General features: G+C 37.9%; 1 protein-coding gene across 3 annotated transcripts in view; it reads right to left on the bottom strand.

Moving 5' to 3' along the window:
- Positions 1-3106: 3106 nt before the first annotated feature.
- Positions 3107-22884, bottom strand: part of Srek1 (splicing regulatory glutamic acid and lysine rich protein 1) — a 33130-nt gene continuing 13352 nt past the window's right edge. For 2 of the 3 annotated variants that reach the window (XM_028783177.1, XM_028783190.1), the window contains 9 exons: positions 21084-21248; positions 20463-20641; positions 19178-19308; positions 18212-18326; positions 14108-14227; positions 13490-13798; positions 9798-9893; positions 6149-6293; positions 3107-5217 (listed from right to left, as the gene is read on the bottom strand). In XM_028783177.1, the coding sequence (XP_028639010.1) occupies positions 5065-5217; positions 6149-6293; positions 9798-9893; positions 13490-13798; positions 14108-14227; positions 18212-18326; positions 19178-19308; positions 20463-20641; positions 21084-21248 (1413 nt within the window). In that variant the 3' untranslated portion in view covers positions 3107-5064. The remainder of the gene's footprint in view (positions 5218-6148; positions 6294-9797; positions 9894-13489; positions 13799-14107; positions 14228-18211; positions 18327-19177; positions 19309-20462; positions 20642-21083; positions 21249-22884) is intronic. The other variant, XM_028783183.1, reaches the window with a different exon arrangement.

The following is a 22884-nucleotide window of genomic DNA, read 5'->3' as shown; positions in this document are numbered from 1 at the left end:
CAGTTAACAAGGACCTTTCAGAAAAAAACAGAATCAAGTGTTAGCAAAGGTGAACGCAGGTAGGTGTCAAGTCAGAAATTAATGTGGCGGACAGAACTAAAATGGGTGTTGGTGAACTGAAGAGCTGGAGTACATAAATTGTTTGAAGAAAAACTCTAGAAAGGTAGGGTTTGTGTGCAGAGGGTGTGTATGTGCACACGCACATGCCTGCCTGCCTGTGTAACGAACCTCACTCACCACCTCCAGTGGGCATACTGTTATTGTGGCTGATACATTAAACATGGGCATACTGTCAGAAGTGGCTGCTCCAACTTGGATTCCCTGTATGAAGTCATGTGAAAGTGACACATACTGTGGCCTATCTCTGCTATCAGCAAGCTTCCTACAGAGCCTCTCCAGCCCAGCATATGCCGCAAAACCCTTTGGATTATCTGAGAGGAAAGCTAAGACAGGGGCCTCCCTCATGATGGATGGGCCAGCCAAGCCACAATGTCAGACTAAATCCTAAATCTACAGCTTGCCTGCATACCACGAGATACAGGATTAGAGAATGGCTTTTGGGAGTCTGTTCTCTCCTGCCATATAGATCCTGGTGACCAAACTCAGGTCACTGGGCTTCTTGGCATATGCCTGTACCTGCTGAACCATCTCAGCAGCCCTAGTTAATGTCTTTTTAAGGATGTAGTTTTGGCTACTGCTTCATCTGACTTCAGTGGCCTCCCCAAGCAGACTGACTGACCTCACGGAGAACTGTACTCCTCAAAAAAAATCAGAGAAAGCGTTTCACTTGCTGTTCAGACATGGTGGCAATTACCACTACACAAAAGTCTCCAGGAAGCTGATACCATGAACAAAACAGACTCAAAGCAGCTGCCACGTATAATATAACCAAAGGCTTGGGATGCAATGCCTCTATTAGTTAGCACTCATGACGGGATTGCCAAATATACAAAAAAACCTGCCTGGGTAGTCACTTCTGAAGCCTGGAAGAGCAAATCACATTTCAGTTATAAAAAACAAACTATAAAATGCAAATATCTGCCTCAGAAGTTGAAATTACTACTCGACAGTGGAAGGATTTCAAATTTTTCATTTTATTAAAATTTTAGCAACATAATAGCAGCATCATTTGGTACCTCTTTACTAATACCATGTGAAGGCAGTTCTATGCAGACTCACACCTAGAAAGTATCTTTAGGCTTGCATTACCTTTTCTTTTGATGATCAAAATTTCTGTTCTATTAAACTACAAAATTGATCTAAACAGTTACATAGTATATTTAATCTTGTATGAAAGTAAGTTCTCTGAGTTATTTCCCAACCGTGTGTTGCCTGCTGGTACCATTTACTTACAGAATTCTACAATCTCTCAGTGTGAGCTTGATGAATCTGAACTTACATAGTCAGGAATGTCAAATAACAATTAGTCGACAAGACAGACTGTAATTCCATTTCAACCCTGGAATTTAAATGTCATCTCTCCCAAAGTAGCAATTTTCCAAATTAAAATGTTAGCTGACAGTAAACTTAAACATCAGGCAAGATTAAAAACCTACTTTTAAAATACATTGTTATCAGCTGGGCTGCAGTTCAGTGATAGATCACTGTCAGGTGTGAAGTCCTGGTTTTAATCCTTAAAGTAAGGAAAAAAATAAAAGAAATATTAACTATAAACAAATCAATTCCAGAAACTATAAGCATATCTTAGCCTGGAATGTAAACAGTCTGTTACTAAACCTAACCTGAATATGGACCAGAAGCTTTAGTTTTTGACGTATCACTCAGTCCCCAGGTGAAAGAGTACAATAAAAGACAAAAGGAATTGAAAGGCTGACCTACAAATTGAGTAGGAAATTAATTTTATTTTACAAGATTATTTTGTTATATTTTTATTAGATTCTTGCTTCCAGAAATAGGAACAAAGCCCTTTGAAGAGCATTAAATATGGAAATTTGAAAAAATTAAGTGCCTATTAGCAAATAAACATGTGAAAACAGTCAGTGGGGGAAAGATAAACAGTGAACAGTCACTGCATTTATATAGCATGGTCAACTTTATAGCCCACTCAATCAAATCCTTTTTTCCATGGCTCAGAGATGCCCTATGACTCAATGCATGCCTCCAAAAAGACTGATTCTAGCTGCTGACTCAACTAGCGTGAAATCAAACTATTCTCTATCTGTGGTGCATTGTAAACTGAAAATTATTTTAAAGCCAAATAGCGAGCTTCATAACCCTTAAGCTTAAATGATTCCATAGGTTAAGGCAGGTCTAGATAAAAAGTTGCATCTTTTCTGAATTTTAAAATGAAACCACAAAAACAGAAGGATGACAACATTAGTATCTTAAAATTTTTCTTGACCGAAAAAATAATAAACCATCTTGATTACAAACATTGTTTTTTTAATTTGTAATTGAGTATATCAAAATTTAAGCCTCTAACATAAAGATAAATACATAATAGACACTGAATGCATTTAAAGAATAGAATTCTAACCCTGGAGAAGATTACAGGCTGAATAGTGTCTTTTTAGTCCTAGCTAATTAGATTAAGACTGAAAACAGCAACTACAGCGATAGTCAGAAGTTAATTAAAAACCTGCTATGGTCCTTAACTGTAAAGCCACCAGGTTAGTGCTTGTATCAACTCAGTGTGCACACAGAAGCTATCTACAGTATCAGACCCTGTCTAGAAAGAGGAAGAGACTGACCACACTAGCTGTCAGTAGGAGATAGTTCTGGTCTCACCCTGGTTTTTCTGACAGCATCAATCTTAGGTGAAAAACAGTAAAGGAATAAAAACAAAGCACAGGTGTGCCTGCCTCCCCACGTGCCTCACTCCCACACACAGCAGGCCGCATCCCACAGCATCTGACTTCATTTTCTCTTGCCCTGCTCATCTTTTAAAACCATTTTCTACATTAATAATTATTTGAGCAAAATAAATACCTGAATGACAGGTAATTAGAAGTAGGAATTAAAGTCATTTCCACCATGAAAACATTTCAACAAAGAGGAAACGCCCTACCTTTAAGGGGCTGCACAGGCCATGTCGACACCCTCCACATGGCAAACAAAACCAGAGCGGAATGGAAACTGAAGACTCTTTCCGCTAAAATACTCAACTTTATTAGAGAAATGGTACTAAAAAATAACAAAGATTCCAACATTTGCTCTATTCTACTTACATTTCATAAATAAGACAGCGGTTGAAGTGAGACACTCCTTCACAATCTCTCCACAGGTATCCAAGTATTTCTGTATCAGAATAAGCTGTTTATCAGCCAACCGGATGTGGCTAAATGATTAAAATGGCCATCTATACTTTACATAGTAAAGCATTTTCCAAAAGTTTAATGTACACAGTGACAAAAAAGAAAATACAAACATACACACAGTAATTCTGAACACCTGAAGATGATTAAGCAGCTTCATAATCGAACCAGGCTTTATGATTTGCAGAAAGGATCTTTGTCTTAGATTATAGTTTCGACAGTATTGATGTGAAAAAAAGACTCAAGTTGAAACCAAGGAACTAAAGTGCTACTTGGCTTTATAAATCTGTGAAAGTAACTCTTCATGAGGTAAGGCAACTGAGTAATTTGATTGTATTAGGTTCTGTTAAAATAATCACACTTGATTTTCAAATAACCTTTGCAAATTAAAAGTGGGGTTTTGTTTGTTCTGGAAATGTAACAATAACGAATAATAGTGCATTAACTAGAATGTATAGTTTTGGAGAAAACATTAACAGATGCTGTTTTACTACTTGCATACCTTCTGCAAAAAGTGGAGCCTAAGATTGATGGATGACCTTGTCTCTTAAACTTGAGCATATCATTAAACACAAAATTACCTCTCCATATGCTCCTAGTCCTTCCTTTAAGTATAATTTAAGTATAACTGGGAGAAAATGACTGCAAGTTAATATTAAGGCCATCCAATGAAGTCAACGCACAGGTTTCCTCAGATCATGTAAGGGCGTGTCTCCTGTTTAATCATCACAGTATAAAACTGGTGGTCCCCAAGCTACACTGTTGTTTGAACCTCCATACATCTTGTAAACAGGACTTCCTTTTCTTATCTGAATTAAGAAGTGCTTCTGACACACCACTTGAACAGTTCCCAACAGGTGTGAATAGAATACAGCCATATAGATTCCATATGAATTAAGAATGACTAGCACATATAAAATCCTAGAAAACAGTATACCACACATTGTAGAAGGCACTAAAGCTTCAGCTTGTGCTCCAATAGCCCACTTTTGAAAACTCAGTTTTCTTTTAATAAGGGCATCTTTGCCACCTACAGCTGACAAGACACACTGCAATGTTCTTCATGAGCTTGGAAATGTTAAGGAAGTTTAAGAAGAAATGCTCGTTTTATGGCAGACCCAATGATTCTAAACACTGAATGCATTATTAGTATTCAACACAGCTGCTCTTCTTCTGAAGAACAGTAGCATGCATTGTCAGTTGGTTTTTAATCACTTATTTAAGCAATGTTAATCTGTAAAACTGTTTTAAAGAAAAACTGATGTTCAAAACAGTGGGCAAAAGAAAATCCAATAGTGAAGACTTATCACAATCACTGTAATTCCTGTGAAGTAAATGTTAAAACTTCTTACATAATTTGCACTTTACAAGGGTGTATGTATATTTGCACAAATTTCAAGCACATCATCAAACTGTATATATTGAATTTTTTTTTTAAAAAAAGTAAAACAATACAAAATTCAGTAACTAAAGTTATTTTTAAGAGCCTCCACTGCTCATCTCTGTGGATAGTTCCACTCTGGATCTCTGCTTTTCTGGCAAACATTGATGTACCCACCACATGACAAGAGTGGCAGCCACCATGGAAATGCAGACTTCAGAAGATGTTCAGTTTGGGTACCATCTGGTATTTCATGATGCCCATGCTCAGTAACAAGATGTCCACAATGTCACCTCATAGCTGGAAAAGCTTTAGGTACCATATATGGGTTTCTTCCTCCATTTACACCTTGTTTTGGAACTGAAAGCTTTGGATGTGATCCCACCGTGGAGGGGACAGAGTGGCAGGCTACACAGCGTCAGCCTTGCTGCATGGGCTCTCTTCGCTTGGTTGGCAGTTCCCATTGTGCTGTACTTTACTCTCCTCCTCAGTCCTTGGAGAGCCCTTCTCATCTGCATCTTTGCTCACGGCTGAATCTGCCTCTTTACTGTGTTCCTTCTCCTGCAAAAAACATCAAGTACATGTTTACTCTCATGCATGATAACCATCTGTAAGTGTGGCTAGATGATTTAACTGTCTTGTGACTAAAACTGCACTGTCTTCTTTCATTAAAAAAAACATGCAGCATATGCATCAACTTGTCCTCTGCATGCTATTCCCCACAGAAGACGGGCAATTCATGGTAACAAAATCAGAATCCGACAGGTAAACAGAAATTCTAGCTCTTCAAACAAAACAGAAACAAACAAAAAGCCAAAAAGTTTTCTAATACACTACAAGAAATAAATGTGAACCTATACAAAAAGAAGTCACTCTTCTTCCTGGAAAAGCCTTGAAGAGCAGTGCAAATTCTGCCCTCAAGCTACAGAAGCATCAGAGGAGAACAAAGAAGGCCTAAGACAGAATTCACACTCAATACTGCCGATGTCACCGATGATGACAAATCCCATCAGTATCAAAGTTCCAGAATCTTATTTCCAAATAGAATTATACATGACAAGATAGCAAAGAGTGAATAGTCAAATTCACAAGTACTTACAATTTCCAAAAAAAAAAAGCTTTGTTAGGGAGTTTAGTTTTCAATTCTGTCAGGAAATTTGGTTTCAATTATGTATTACATATCAAACCTACTTTTAGCTACATTACAAAACCAATGATAACAAAGTCTTATCAATTTTGCTCAAATGTATGCTGAGAATATTAATACACTTGTTACTCAGAGGTTTTCTAAAATTTTCTCCTTGTATGTGATTTATTGATTCTCCAAAATAAGGAATGAAGCTGTGTAAGTCTTCACTGGTTCTCATCTCTTAAAAAGGCAGTATGCATGAATAGCAATAGTGCACAGGGCACTGCTGCCCCTGGGGAGGCCGGTGCGGGCACTGCACTGACGGCGCTCCTCTCTGGTACAGGCTCTGCCTGAGTGGCTTACCTTAACTGGTGTGTTAGTCTTCTCCACCTTCTCCTTCCCATCTCGGTCACTAGAACTCTTTTTTGTGGAGGTGGAACGTTCTCTTTCTCTCCTGTCACTGATGTGGTCCCGATCTTTTTCTCTCTTTTTATCTTTCTTATTTCGGCTATATTGAAAATGCAAGAGTTATCTTTAAGAATTTGAAGACCTAGTCTCTATACTCTAGACAGGAATGCTTGTCTAACACAGGCTATCCCAAACAATGCAATGTAAACAAGCAGGCCAGTAAACTGGATTGGCAAAGTAACAAAACCAGGTCCTCTAACCTGACCTACTCTACCCTTTGCTTCATTCAGGGTTAAAGTGATTTCAGTAGTAGCCACTACATGTTCCTTTAAGGCACAACTTGGTACTGTCAACTTACTGCTTTTTAAATGCTCAAGATATACTTATATACTGAGATAAGGTTGAGATACAAACTAACTACAGTCAGCCTAAACTGTAATAGCTTCTTATACAGATTTGCCCAACCACATATCAAAAGTATGTAGGAAAATGCTGCACCTAAACACAGACACTGATTTCTAGTAATGGAAACTCTTCCACTGAATCCCTAACCCCTACAGACTTTTTTCTTTTCATAATTTTCTGAATATACCATGTTCTAGTGTATAATGGTTTCATGTGTGGACATTCGAGAGAGAATAAAAAGACCAGCAAGATGGCTTAGTTGACATCAAGCATAATGACCTGAATTTGATCTCTGAGACTTAAATGATTTTTAACAGAATTTTGAAAGAAAGAAAGAAAGAAAGAAAGAAAGAAAGAAAGAAAGAAAGAAAGAAAGAAAGAGAGAAAGAGAGAGAGAGAGAGAGAGAGAGAGAGAAAGAGAGAGAGAGATACAGACGCAGGAGAATAGCTACAGCAAACATTAGAACTTCAAGTAACCCACCTCATCTATTGTTAGAAACAGGAACCAACAATTCAAAGCCAAACCTAAAGCACATGAAATGCACTACTGAATTTTTTTTTAAATCACAAATCCCTAAGGTTACAGGGGGAAATTATGCGTATCATTTGAAAACCATAAATGCTCCTGATCTGGCCAAGATGGCTCTAGCACAGAAATATGAACTGTTCCCTCTTAAGAGCAGTTTAAAAGTAGACCGGAAATTAATGGAAATAATGAGGACAACTATGAAGCAGATCCAAAACCAAATGAAAATCTGTTGCAACAAAGTAACTATTTCAGGTCACTGGGGAAAATGGCAGTTCATAAGAAGTTTGGGGACAACCTCTAATCATTTGACAAGGTGATAAAACAAGACACACATGCCCTTCTAAATAACAGAAACAAACCAAATTGGCTTAGAGACCCAACTTCTTTTTAAATGAAATAACTACATACTAGAAGTAAATATGGTGGATTCTGGGTTAAAAGAAATGTCTAGCCACACCTATAACTCTAAATATATAAAACAAAAAAATTGTAAATTTGTCTGCAAGAAACTTTACAAGGCAAAGCAAAACAAACAAGAGACAAACAGACAAAAAAAAAAACCCTCAAGTGCCTCAAAACAAAGCATCATCGTGTATGCTATATGTCTTTATATATGGTTAAAAATCAAAAGAATGATACAAAGCAGCATCATAAATAATAAAATACAAGGGCCAGAGAGGAGGCTCAGTAGTGAGCATGTAGAAGACTCAAGTTCAGATCCCGGCATCCACACCAGGCAGATCACAGCTGCCTGTCACCCCCCTGCCCTCTTCTGGCCTCTGCACGCATTGTGCTCACATCCACAAACCCACACACAACATATAATTACAAATAAAACAACAATAATATTTTAAAGAAAATACCATCAATTTAACTAAAGATAACAAAAACAAACCACCAATTCCTATACTAACTAGCCCAGCCCAGCAATGAAAGAATGTACAGAGGCACACTAGCAGGCAGGACTGAATGCCGTAGAAAACACCAGCCCAAAACAACACACAAACTCAATGCAATCCCTACAAACACTATTAACATCAGCAGCAACTACACGAAAAAAATCCGTCCTAAAACTTGTATGACACCTTGAAGGCTCTCCATATAACCAAAATGGTTTTTAAAAGAACAAAGTTGAGGCTGGAGAGATGGCACAGCTGTTAAGAGCACTCAATGCACTTTTAGAAGATTCTTGTTTGCTTTCCAGCGCTCACATGGCAGCTCAAAAAACTTCAAGTTCCAGGGACTCTGACATCTTCTTCTCACCTCCATGGGCTCCTATATACACACGTTGTGAAGATAGATACACTCAGGCACGCACACACAAAATAAATAAATATATAAATATTTTTAAAAGAAAAAACATGGTTAAATGACTCACAGTTTTTTATTTCAAAATGACTATAATACTAAAATAACTGAAAACACGGTACTTGCCTAAGGACAAACACATAGGCCTGTGGAAGAGCCTAGAATAAACTCTTGCATACCAGGTCAAATGATTTTCAAGATGGGTTCCAAGAGCAATATTCAGTGACAAAACGGCAGTTTTTAACAGTGATGCTGAGAAAATGTAAAATCCAGACGCCAAGAAATGAAGTTGGAATCCTATCTCTAAGCTTATACAAAATTTATCTCAAAATACATGAAAGGGTTGACTAAAAGGCTCAAAGTAACAGCATGTACTGTGAGATCTGAACCACAAGTTCCATTTCTGGAACCCACATAAAAGTAGGAGAGAACTAATTTCAAAAAGACAACCTTTGACCTCCACACATATGCTGCAGTGCATACATGCCCCTCCACACACACACACTAATAATAAAATTTAAAAAGCAAAAATAGATGAAAAGACATAATAATAGTTCATTACCACAAGTTCAAGGGTCATCTGATCTACTGGTGTGTGAACACCAATGAGACCTGGGAATAGTCACTGACCATGCAAACACACAATAGTATGCCATCCTTTATGTGAAAACAAAATTGGGAAATATCAATTTGCCTAACTTTGTAAAAAGAAACAGACAAAAGCTGAAATAAACAGTGCACAGGAAGAAGGTAGAAGGAAAACAGAGCACTGTCATAGAACTAAAGTCCCAGCCAGCAGCATCAAAAGGAATAGATAGTTCCTCTCACCACTGCGGACACATTTTTTTTGTTTGTTTTATTTTTTTTTAAAGAATTGTTTATTTATTTATTTATTTTATGTATGTGAGTGCACTGTAGCTGTCTTCAGACACACCAGAAGAGGGTATCAGATCTCATTACAGATGGCTGTGAGCCACCATGTGGTTGCTGGGAATTGAACTCATGACCTCTGGAAGAGCAGTCAGTGCTCTTAACCACTGAGCCATGTCTCCAGCCTGACACATTTCTTATAGTGAAGAATGGCAAAAGGTATGACCCCTATCTGTTCCATGCTACTTTTTAATCTTTGGAAACAATTTATATACTTCCTCTTGTAACTATACAAACCTGGGGTGGGGGGGCGCAGGAAGGGAATGTGTCAGCTCCTATTTGAATGAACTGGATGAGCACACAGGTGGAAGCTGATGATTTTAAGAATACAAATATATTTGCCATTCAAAAACTCAAACTTAAAAAACAGGTTGAAGAAGAAATTCTTATTTCCTGCTCCCTCTTTACATTTTACTGGATGCATCCACCTACCCCCTGGGAGAAGGCGACCTAGACGACTTTCTTTTTCCAGTCTTTGATGTTCTTGGCGATCTGGAAGAACTCCTGCTCCTCCTCCTCCGCCTTTCTCTAAAAGACAAACAAAACACTTTCTAAACTCAGCAACTGAAATTAAGGACAGTTCAAACTCTAACGTTTGATTATTTTATTTTTTAATGTCTTTCAGTTTCCTTAGTGTTGAGACTGTAGGCTTGTACTACCAGCCTAGCTTATTTCTATTTTTACAGGAAGAGGGTTAAAAGGGATCCTGGAGATCAGATCCAGGCCCTCCCACATGACAGACAGTGCTGTGCCCCTGAGCCATTCCCTTTCTCCCTTAAGGGCCCATTAAATTCTTTTTAAAGCATATTTTATTACCTGATTTTAGTGTTGATCAAATTATGAACCATACATTTATTGTTGACAAAACCATCATCTAAAATTTCAGGAGAAATTTCATTTGACATACTTTAAATTCTTTTTAATTCTTCAAGTTAGTATACAAAGTGATGGGTTTCACTAGAACAATTTTTCAAATGGAGAAAATATTAAGGATGGTTCAGACTCAAGTATCTTCTCTCTTAGTAACTAAAATCTTTCCCATCATTGTGCTTTGGCTCCTCGTGCATCACTGCAAAGATTTTTCTAACAAAGTAACAAAATCTGGCAAAATTGTAAGATAAGTTAACTTGCTAAGGCTTAGACATGTCAGAATAATAAAAGTGCATTTAAGTAACTTATTGAGAAACTGCTTTCCCCTTTAGATTGCTATCATTACCGCTGTTCCAGTCATTTAAAATTAATGGGCAAACTTACACAAGTAGTTAAAATCTGAAATTCAGATAAGGAAATAATTAGTAAAAAGGAAAAAAATTAACATTAACAGATAATACATATTCTAAACTATATCATATTTAAGAGTGACTAACTTAGAATCAGTGAACTTCACCACATCCACAACTCAAGGGATGAGGTATGAAGACATAATGATTAGTATAGCAAATAATCTTATAAGAGAAGTTCTGATAAGGGCTGGGGGCGATTGCTCAGCAGATAAAGTATTTGCTGGCCAAACATCTATGGAAAAGGCCAGGCAGAGTGGCACATACCTGCAGTCCTGCACCAAGAGGCAGAAAGAGGAGGATATGGGAGACTTGCTAGCCAGCCTAGGCAGTCAATGAGTCTCAGGTTCAGTGAGACCTTGTCTCAAAGAATGACAGAACAAGACAGAGACTGACCTCTAATCGTAATGTATGCAAACGTAAATGCACACACATCCTCCTCACAAGAGGAGCGGCTCTCAGAACCACACTGACCACACAACCAAAATATCAATCTTCTGAAATTCAAGTTCTCCTAACTACTGCTTTTCATTTTCTTTCATAAAACAAAGAAAACCCAAAGCCAATACTCCAGACTTCCGGGCTGAGTTGGGCCTAGAGGATAACACCAGTAATGTATCAACAACAGAGCCTAGCACACAGCAGGTGCTCAATTAATAAAGATTCTTTTTTTTTTTTTTTTTTTTTTGGTGGGGAGCAAAAACAGAATATTGGAGAAATCAAACCCTATTCACACATGGTAGAAAAGCACTGAGTAATACTCTCTGCCTTTCCTCCCCTTTCATAATAATAATTTTTAAGCATTCAACATTTCTTAAGTATCAAATCTTTCTTTGAAAATGCAGATTAAAAGACAATGTTGAAAATAAAAGCATGAAGTAGATTTTTTTGAGCAGTTAGAATGTTTCCCACTCAATGAGCAAATTGGAGCATTAGAAAAGGAGGGGCCTACTAAAGCGTAACAGACTGTAGCTATTGCTGAACTGACAGAACTCTCAATCAATGTATGCATACATAGTCCTTCACTAACTAACTCTTCCCAGCTCACTTGGTCTCTAGGTCCCAGAGTTTAAGAATATGTTCAGGATTGAATCTGAACCTTTTAATTCCCTTAAACATAAAAGAAGCCAGGCATTGTGGTGCACACCTTTAATCCAAGTATTTAGGAAAGTCACATGATCTTTCTGAGTTTGAAGCCAGCTAGGTCTACTGAGAGCCACAGAGACCCTGTGTCAAACAGAGCAAGAGCATGAACAAGAGAGAGTAAGCGAGCAAGCAAGCCAGCAAGAGAGACAGAGACAGAAACAGAGACAGGGAGAAAAGAAAGAATGAGCACACAATGGAAGAAAGCCAACAAACATCTCAGAGTCACTGGAAAAAATAAGCTTATGTTACTAATTGAAAATGATTCAAATCATTTGATGCTGTGAAGCAGAATACTGGATGGCACGATAACATGAAGGCACTCACAACATGACCAAAACAATCACTTGCAAACAGGGTGCGGTCACAGGTTAGGCTGATGCCCACAGAAAAGACTGTTTAAGCTTGCTTCAATGTCTCTGTTGAGCCTGCTGTGACCTGTGTTACTGTTTTCAACTTCACGGTTCTGAGCCAGTTTTAACTACCACAGTCTAACAGTCTCACAACCTTGCTGGAAGGAGTTAATAAGGTGATAGATTCAAGTCAACTAAGAACTAGATTTTGCCTGTTATATCAGCACCCAATGAATACTACAATTAGCTTTATTGTATTTTAATAGGCTAGTGTGAAAAACAAGCTGTAAAATAACATTTTTCAAACTAGGAATTCATTTATCAACTTGTATGCAATGAAATACCAACTTTAGAATTTATCGAAACATTTATTTTTAAATGTTTTAAAAAGACTAGGCTTAACTTATCATCATAGAATCATCTGGAATAAGGGATAAAGGGTTTAAACAACTTTGAGGAAGATTGTCATTTTGTAGTTGCTGCTATAGCAACATGCTGCCACCTGGTGGCGGTATATCTATTATTAAGTGGAAAAAATAGTCCTAAGAGGAAAAGCTCTAATGTTTAAAACTAACAAAGGAGAATAATACTTAAACATCATACGTAAAGCATAATGGAAGTTAAAGTTAACTTAGTTGACAGACAGGAATCACACTATGACTTTGGAAATCACGTAATACGCTAAGATTTACCACACCACTCCAGAGAGACAACAAAGTCTCAAAGGTTAACTATCACACAAGAACTTTTACATAGGCATTTTAAAAACATTTTCCCCATCATATAACTTTCTCTAAGAAAAATAGTAAGTAAAAATTAACCACACTTAAATATTGCATTATGAAAGACAGTTAAGTGTGTCCAAATATTTCGTCCAGAAGGTTCAATGATGTAGTAATCCCTCTGCTGGAGAAAAGTTCACTTGGTAATTAAGGGCAAATGTTACTAACTACTATGCTTGCAGAGAGTATTCTTTCCCCCTCAGTTACAAATGTGCCCATCAGTCACTCTTGGCTACAGTTTAAGCAAGGTGCAGTGATAGCTCAGTCAGTTTGTCATGCAAGCATGAGACCCCGAGTTCTGCCTCCAGAACCCATGTGAAAAAGCACAACACATGATTAACAGAAACAGACTTGGTAGCATGCATCTTTAATGCCAGTACCGACGAGGTAGAGACAAGCAGACCCCCAGGGCTAACTGGCCCATCACCCTAGCCTACTGTGCCTTGGCCAACGAAGCACACACGTCCAATGTTAGCCTATGACCTCCACACACCAGCACCCACAGGCATGTGCACCCACAGGCATGTGCACCGGCACGCACACACAGAACTTATGGATCACCAAACCTGCTGGGACTACGAGACCGTCGGGACGCATTGTAACTTCGGGGTGGTGTTCTGGACTTCTTCTCCTTCTTCCGTTTTTCATCTGTCTCTTTGGATCTGTCTTTTTCCCGCTCCTTGTCTTTTTCTTGTTCCTTCTCCTTCTCTTTGTCTCTCTCCTTCTCATGGTCCTTTTCTTTCTCGCGGTCTTTATCTTTGTTTTTACCCCGTTCCTTGTCTTTTTCACGCTCCTTTTCCTTCTCTCTCTCCCTTTCCCTCTCTCTCTCCTTCACTCTTTCCTTTACCTTTTCTCGGGTATCTTTTCTCTTGTCCCTTAAAAAAAACAAATTTTTGGCTAAAATCATTCTCTCTCAAAAAGAAGAGATCTCTCTTTTTGCACAATTATCAATAAAAATCAGCTGCATTGACTACAGACATTAGAAATTTCTGACTAATTCAGGTGTGTACCTGAGGTGCTAAGTGGAACAATCGGCAGGCTGAGCTGAACCACACTGGCCATATTTGCATCGGAGATAATCAATAGTAATCTTAGACACTAAAGCAATGAGAAAGCCTTATTTCTAATAAATCTGAACCACAATTTCACATGAGTGGAAACAGTGATAAAATTTAAACTCTCACCGTGACCGCGACCGGCTCCTTGACTTCCGCCTCTCCCTAGACTTAGAGCGTTTCTTATGTGGGCTCTTGGATCTACGCCTATCTTTCTGTCTTGAACGTGACCTGTTATGGGATCTACTCCTAAAGAAAAATAAATTGTAAAGATATCAAAACTTCTACAATTTCAACTCCAAAAAAAGCTAAGAATTCTTATACTCAAATAAGTTCACTTAGAAAACATATCCTATTTATTAATATCTTAAATGACCATTGTATAATGTTCTCATTATAATAGCAAAATTAAATTACTAGAAAGATTATCAACTATATTATATTGTGTAGAACATAAAACAAAAATAATATAATAGTTATTTTCTCTGTCAGAGTATTGTCAGAGATAGCTCTCCTTTTCATCAGAACACCACATGCCTCAAATCTGCAGACTATCCCCTTGGTCCGAGTCTTCACATCACAGATTGTCTCTAACTCCTGGTTTCCTTTTAAGCTAGCTGTGATTCATCCTGAGGAGAGCAGGTATATACTTCAACAATTTCTATAAGTGTCCATGCACAGTTTATCATAACAAATATTAGGAAGAAAGTAATAAAGTTGTCAAAGAACACTTTCATAAAAAATATTTTAATAGTATATGGATACTATGGGATAGTACTAATGACAGCGATAACTTAATAAAAGAAGCATGAGAAATCAGAGATGTAAACGTCAGATGTGACATCTTGATCTTATAACTCTAATTAACTGGGTATATTTTTAGTGTTATTTTTTCATGATAAAATATCCTAGGCACTATTTACAAAAATATAAAATAGGGTTGCCAATGTAGCTCAGTGGAAGTCTGTAGAAGATGCAATGCTCTGGATTTGATTCCCAATACAGTAAAAGGACGAATTTCCCTAAAGTGTAGCAGAACACATGTACACAGCTTAAATATGGAAGTGGTGAGGTGTTGAGTCTGACAGTGTGGATCCAAAAGGCACTTCTGCCACAGTGACTGTGAGCTCTGAGCTCTGGCTAAGTCCCTGTTTCCTACTAGAAAGAAGTCCATGCTCCTCCGCAGTCGGAATCCCATCTACACTTTCCAAGATTATCATGAGGACTCAATCAGATGATGTTTGCAAAATACTTTGTAGCCCCTGGCAGAGTAAATGTTTAAATTAGCATACAGGTAACTTTCATTGTTCTCCCAAAGAGGCCAGGGATATGTAAGCTTTCCACAGTATGCTTTATACACACAAAACTCGTCATCATGGTTGTGGTTTTGTATATGTGGGCAATGTGAGTACCAAAGTATGTGTGAAGGTAAGACAACAACTTGTAGGGTGGGTTCTTGCCTTCTAACATGTGGGTTGAATTCAGGTTCCAGGCTTGGTGGAAATAATCTTTACCTGCTGAGCTGTCTCACTAGCCCTACAGATAGTCATGTCTTAATAAAATAAATTAGAACAAATCCTACAAAAAAGGATTTTTAAAAAAAGACTGAGGTGGGCTTTGAGTCAGAAGCATCCCTAAGCTACCCCCAACTGCTAATAAAATCTTACTAGCAAGTACATTTTCACTATCCAAAATTTGTTTATATAGCTCATTTTAAACTGTCTAAAAATTATTTTCAAATTAAATGACAAATAGCAACTTACCGTTACACTGTACCAAAGCTCAACTGTACATCAATTCTTTACATTCAAACACTATTTCATAAATTCCTAATCTGATCTATCAAGTTTATGCAACCTAAAATACAATAATCATAGAACTGTCCTTCTTTCCCAACACTAACTCTGTGAATAAAACAAATAGCAAAATCTGGGCAAAGCAGAAGTATACTCCTCAAATCCTATCCAAGGACAGTCCCTCCTTTCTCCCTCTTACCATCAAAGGAGAGGCGAAAGAAGGGAGAGGGATGGTGGACGCCAATGTCACCACTCCCTTCTTAATGAACACGCATACGAAGCCTATCTACTTATAGGGTCCACTGAAAACTGCATACATGTACGCAAAGTGTAGTGATCAAAGTCAGTGGGACCCAACGCCCTTCTCCTTAAGCATGTGATATTTATGAACAGCAGATTTTGAACTCCTCTCTTCTAGTTCTAAAATATATGACAAATTGCTGCAAACTATAAGCATCCTATATGTTGCAGCAAGTGAAAACTTATTTTGTTTAATATGTGTACTCTGGCACCCATTATCCAATCTCTTCTGCTCCCTGAGAATTGACTGGAACTCAACTTTTAAAACTTTCATGGAAACAGTTTTCTGCCTGAGAGGGAAATTCTAGAAACATGTGACATTATAATCTACATTGCCCTACTAGGTCAGCTGGGGAGCAGGGTAAAGTGTAGGAAGACTCTTTCAGGTCAAAACCCTCAAGTCTTATGTCTTTTTTGTTTTGTTTTGGTTTGGTTTGGTTTTTTGAGACAGGGTTTCTCTGTGTAGCCCTGGCTGTCCTGGCACTCACTCTGTAGACCAGGCTGGCCTCGAACTCAGAAATCCGACTGCCTCTGCCTCCCAAGTGCTGGGATTAAAGGCGTGCGCCACCACTGCCCCGAAAGTCTTTAATGAAAGATTTCCATGCCTGTATTTTAGAGATAACTCACTTTCTCTTGTCCTCAGCCTACATGTATTTCAATATGCATGTGTAAAGGATACTGATCTGTATATTTGTGTATGTACATGCATGCCAGGAGCCACTAATTTCTAATTTGAGCCCCTGATACAGCTATATGAAAATACATCCACTAATAATAAGAACTGACAAATTTTAAACTCTTAAAGGAAGAAAACTACATAAACTCAAAGACTTTAAGAATGGGCAGTAGATAAAGTAGGTAACTCAGTTATTGTCTTAATTTTTAAAAGCATGTAAACTTTCATATATTATCAAAGAAACCACTGTTAATGGACAAATTTTAGTTTTTCTCAGCCTAAAAGCTTGGTTGTCCTTTACAGCCACTCAAACCAAGACTCAGGAAACCAGTCTTTATTACTCTTGGGCACTCTTCACTGTCCTGTCAACATGTGGCAATCCATCCATCCATCCATCCATCCATCCATCCATCCATCCACCCACCCTGGTCTTTATACTGCTTTATCTGTTCTACTTTGTGCTCTAACCTTGGTCCTACTGCACTTATATTCTGAGTGATTTTGAGACAATGTCTTGCTATGTAGGTTTGGCTGATTCATATTTACTATGTATAGTATGATTAAACTTGACAGACCTGATTTTGAGCTTGCCAAACTAAGAGTTTTGTTAGAGACACCAAAAATCCCCAAAGAAGATTTTGTTAACTATCTACGGACCATATCATTAAAGGGGGCTAGAAGTATAGTTTACAAAAGTCAAAGAAAAACCTATTTCCCTATCTCAGACTCTCCTTGACCATCTACAGAAAAAGTAGACTGGTGGTCCTTGTGAGGCTTCCCTTGAGTCCTCCCCCTTTAGTCCTCACAGCTTACACATGCATGCACACATCTGTGTCATTCTATCAAGACAGTGACTCAACATGCAACACGGACTCACTACACTTCAGCCATGATTCTCAAGGGCGTTCCAATCAAATCAGGACATGCTGCCATTTACACTCTGAGGTAATCCTTTGCACCAAACACAAAGCAATTACATAGAAAGGGAAAAAAAACTGAAATTATGATCAAAAATAGGACAAAAAGAACAGCACTAGTGCTTGGGCCAGAGGGAGGCCTGAGAGGACTGCAGCCTGAGCACTGTGGTCAGCATTAGCGTTTCTCAGACTAGAATCCAATACTCTCTGCCACATGTGTGGGAAAGGCTAGTTGGGGGGAAAAAATCAAGTATAAAACACATGCAAATAGAAAACATTTTTAAAACTAAAGATTATTGAAAATATTAAAATTATCAATTTGAAGAAAAAAACTGCTTTCTTTCGAGCACACAGGAGAGAAATAGGCTGGGAAGTACAGGTATAGCCCAAACTGCAATGTTTTCATCAGAGCAATAGTTTTTAACCATAAACACACCTAACAGGTAAGCAAACATGAATGAGATTTCTGAGTTCTCATACTTTGACTTCTTAATTATTTGAAATACAAAACTGAGAACATTGAGCATTGATAGCAGAGTCTCACCTGTGCTTTGACTGTGATCTCTTCCTTCTAGAATGGGATTTTGAGCTAGACCTGGACTTTGAGCGAGTGTGGGAACGAGATCGACCGCCTTTCCTCTCATTGCTCTTTCCAGACTCTGGGAGGAAAAAACCACTTTGCAGCGTAAGCTCAGAACAATTAAAGATCCCAGTTAATAATTAGGCACAAGTGGAATATACCACATATAGTGCAAGGGGCCTACTCTCTGTACATCCTCCTCCTGTGCAATTATCCTTCAGAAACATCCAAGAAAGTCATTGCATAAACTCGTTGAGTGCAGCCACCCTGCAGCAGTACATATAAACCAGATGATTATAAACAGCTGTTCGTAGTAGTTTGTTGCTGCCATAACGTAAGATTAAACATGTCTGCAATTCCTATGACAGTGAGGCTACAACCTTCCTGCATTTATTTTGTTAGAATTGAACCTAAATTCCAAGGAAATTAAGTTAGGAAATCTAATGAGAGATAAATCACATAGACATTTTAGAATGGAGTTTAAAGTATTTAGCAACACAAAAATTTGAGTAAGTTTCCCTTTAATCTGGCAAAACTATTTGTTTTTTTCTAAATTAGATGCCCTTTCTCTTGTCATAAATTAAAACTTTGAGGGAAAGGCAACCTGCCTACATTTAACATTTTAAATATTTATTCTTTCCTCTTTAGCCTCACAGAAACATACACACTCTGCTTTCAGTAAACCAAGCTTGACACTGACTTGTTTCCATCGAGAACACTCACTGACTACGGCTAAAGTGCATCAGTTCAGTGTTAGGGCAGAGCTGGTCTGTACTGAGTTGTCCTGAGTAAGCCACTTACTATGTCTTGAGTCTCAGTCTTCTGATCTGTACAATGAGAGAGCTGAGCAGTGTAAGCCTACAATTCCTTGCACTTCTAAGAGTCTGTGGTCTTTAGACTATGTCCTATACAACAACACTGTGGCCTTACCTGGTTCAATGGCTGCTGAGATAAATGACTGAGCCTCCCGTACTCGCTTCATTACTTCTTCTAACTCCTTAGCTGCAGCCTGAGGTGTCATCTCAGGAGGTTTTACTATTGCATTGTTGGAGTGATTTATTCTAAATTAAAAATATTAGTATATCACAAACACACACCATAGTTTATAAAGCATGAAACAATTAAATGTTAGTATGCAATACTTGTTTATAAATTTGAGGATATCTCAACAGCATATAAGGAAATAAAAATAGCTAAATACAGAATAGTCAAAAGTAACCTTAGAAACAAATGATTAATCTCTCATCTCCACCTACCACCATTTTTTGCTAAACAAAGAAACAAAAGCAAGAAAAACTGAAGTCTACCTTACTTCTTCCACAACTAAATAGACCATTACAAGTTTACAAGTGCCTTTGCACATACCTTAGAGAAAAAAACAATGACAATGCTGGTAATTAAGATTAAAATGGACCACTTGTACTCTTAATTACATTGTGTTAATAATATCCTACCTATCCCAGCAAGATGAAGAGGACGCTGACTACATGGCCTCTTATTCAACACTGTCTCTGTCTGAGTCAGAAGTGAAGAGTATCTGGTAAACCTCCCTGATTAGGCAAAGTGGCTTCTGTGACACACACAGACACGCCTGCGCTGTCTATCTTACACATTCCACACAGAAGACTGAGCACCCAGTAACAACAGTGACTGATCATTAAGAGTAAAACCCAAAACTGTTCATTAAGAGATCCACCTACAAAACTCCAAACCACATTCAACTTAATAATCTGCATAAATTACAATTTCTGGACTTGAGTATTTGAAAGGTCATATGAATTTTGTGCAAACAAGGATGGCCATGAGCAGATAAACTCACAGTATCTGATTTAAAACACTTCTAAATACTTAACACTATTTTCTTCCTAGGATTTGGAACTTACCCAAATTCTTATTATAAGCAATTCTGCAGTTCAATTACAAGTTAAGCTGCCCTTAATTTGCAACCAACACAAAACAAACCTGACTTATAGAACCGTACAGAGACATGCCTGAAGCCACTATGTATCATATGCAAACAATTAACAGTCAACTACATATTAAACAAGAAAAGAGAAACAGGTCTGAAGGTTACAGTGTCATGCATTTCACTTATACTTAACAGTCTTCCTTTCCACAAATTGCCAATTACTATTTTTTTAAAAAGCCTTAATTAAAGCAAATACTTTACAGCTTTTTCTAAGTCATTATAATTTCTTTGTTGAAGATTTCTTACTTCAGTGGCCTGTCTCCAAACATAACTCCATTAAAAGCAAGGGCCCTTGGTACAGAATTTTGGTCTGCAAATTCCACAAAAGCAAACCGAGTTGGCTGAGTCTCATCACCTGCCATCCGAACAAACTTCACTTCTCCAACTTGTTTAAAAAATTCAAGTAGTTGATCAGCTGTCGTTGTCTGAGGAAGCAGAGTGACACTTTAATACAATATATATACTTTGTTTCTCTTTTTAAATCAGGTTAAGTAAAGCAGTTAATGCTTGCGGGGGAGGGGTCTATTTCCTTTAGTGATGAAGCGGCTGGCAAGGTCCCCATGCTCCTGTCAATAACCCTTACCTATGCTTCTCATATCCAATCCCCATTAAACTTATTGGGTCCCAAGAAAGACATGAAAGTAGAAGAGAGCTAGCTGGGAGGCGAACGGGGATCAACGGAGTGGGAAGGGCACCGGGAGCAAGGGGGGAAATGAATATGATCAAAATACGTGTGCAAATATAACAACGAAACCCACGATGTAATATATGCTATTAACCAGAAGATTTAAAAACAAGTAAATAATACTTTATCAGTAGAATTTTTAAGAATAAGCAGCTACCACCTCCCAGTTTCTTCTTAGTTACCTGTGAATTCAAATTTCCAACATAAACTGTTCTCCTAATTTCATCAATTTTGGAAGGATCCACATTTCCCATAAGTGGTGGCTGTGGGATCTCTCCCAGTGTTGTAATATTTGGGTCCAGTGCTGCTGCCGGTATGGCTCCCAAACTGCTAAGTGAAACACCAAGCTAAAAAAAAAACAACCAAAAAACAAAAAAGTAAACTATGAGGTAGTTTTCATTGGTGTTCAAAGCACTGTTCTCTAATCTTGCTGCCAGCAGATCAACTCAGCGTGAACGGAAGGAGAAAGGGGACTCCTTGCTTTAAGCTACATGTATCTGAACATTAGGTTTTAAGATAACACACATTTTTTTAATTGCCTGGGTATTTACCTTCCTTTAAACTGAAACTAAAAATGAACAGTACTTTTCAGTGTTCAGTGTAGTTTTATTCTGTGATCACCATAAACACATTACCGTACACTGGGTCAACACCTCAGAAAGAAGGGAGGTTAAGTTCCTAGGAGCCTGTCGTGACAATATCGCTGTCCATCAAGCATCCAGTACAGAACTTTCTTGAGTCTTTCTGTCTGATGGTCCCTCAGTTAATATATGCTGATTCATCAACACTGAATACATGGCCAACAAAAAAACAAATGAAACTTTTCTATATTTTCATCACAATGACTAAGTTTTTTTTTAAGCACTGTGTGTGGGAAACTATCTGTGGGAAACTATCTAAAGAGCAAATCACACACAAAAACAGAATTCCAAAGAATACAGCACTAAACACACTACACTCACACTTGTGTGCAGAATGAAACACAGCAAAAGATGCTTGGCTCCATCTGGAAATACGAACATCGTGAGACTCAAGTTCATCATCACTCTAGAGTACGTGACCACTGCAGCTGCAGAGAGTGATTTGGAAGTTTCAAAGCCTTTTACTAAGTGAATGAATTTGCAAATAAGAATTTGCAACTGATACCTGTATTTTGGTCATTCAAAAACACCAACTGGGAGAGTTTGTAATCATTACTGCAGTATTTGAGTTATTAATTATTAATTAATTATTAATTTAATCCTTTGTTATCAGCACTAAGACAGTGGCATTACAGAATCCAATTTTTAAAATGTTTAAAAATTTAAGGCAGAAATGGTGGCAAACGACTGTAATCTCCACACATCAGAAGCAAGCAGACCAAGAAGAGTTCAAGGTTATTTTCTCAGCTACAGAGCTGAAAGGAAGCATAGGCTATGAGACCCTGACTCAATACAAGACCAAGAGGGAGGGAGGGAGGTATCTTAATGAAATTAAATGATCTGTTCAAAGTTACCAAGTGGTAATGCCAGGCATCAACATGAACAAAATAAAGCTGAAATAGACAAAAGTTCAAGAAAAATCTGGAATGGTAAGCTATTTTTTTATTTGACAATAGAAGGAAAAAAAAAACCAAAACTACAGAATTATCTTTTCTTAAAATTTTAAATTTATGTTTCAGTCTCCCAGGTGCCTGCAGAGACTGAAAGAGGGCACAGTGTACCCTAGACGTGCAGTTCCAGAAGATTGTAAGCCACCTCACAGAGGTGCTGAGAACCAAACCCAGCTCCTAGGCAAGAGCAAGTGCTCTCAACTGCTGAAGCATGTCTCTGGGCCCCTTTGGATAAGCTTTCTAGAACATTAGTAAAGTCAGTGTTAGAACACATATTGGGAGACACGTTCATCTTAAAGTATACTTAAAGAAACAGAAGTTCTCAAGATTTTAAAACATGTTCTGCATTTGGCAGAAGGAACAAAAAGGTTTTTAAAGAAAATGATACAATC

The sequence above is a fragment of the Grammomys surdaster genome, unplaced genomic scaffold (genome assembly GCF_004785775.1).
Source record: "Grammomys surdaster isolate TR1022 unplaced genomic scaffold, NIH_TR_1.0 99, whole genome shotgun sequence".
Taxonomy (NCBI): domain Eukaryota; kingdom Metazoa; phylum Chordata; class Mammalia; order Rodentia; family Muridae; genus Grammomys; species Grammomys surdaster.
Note: the sequence above shows the minus strand (reverse complement) of the source record. Positions and strands in the feature narration are given on the sequence as shown.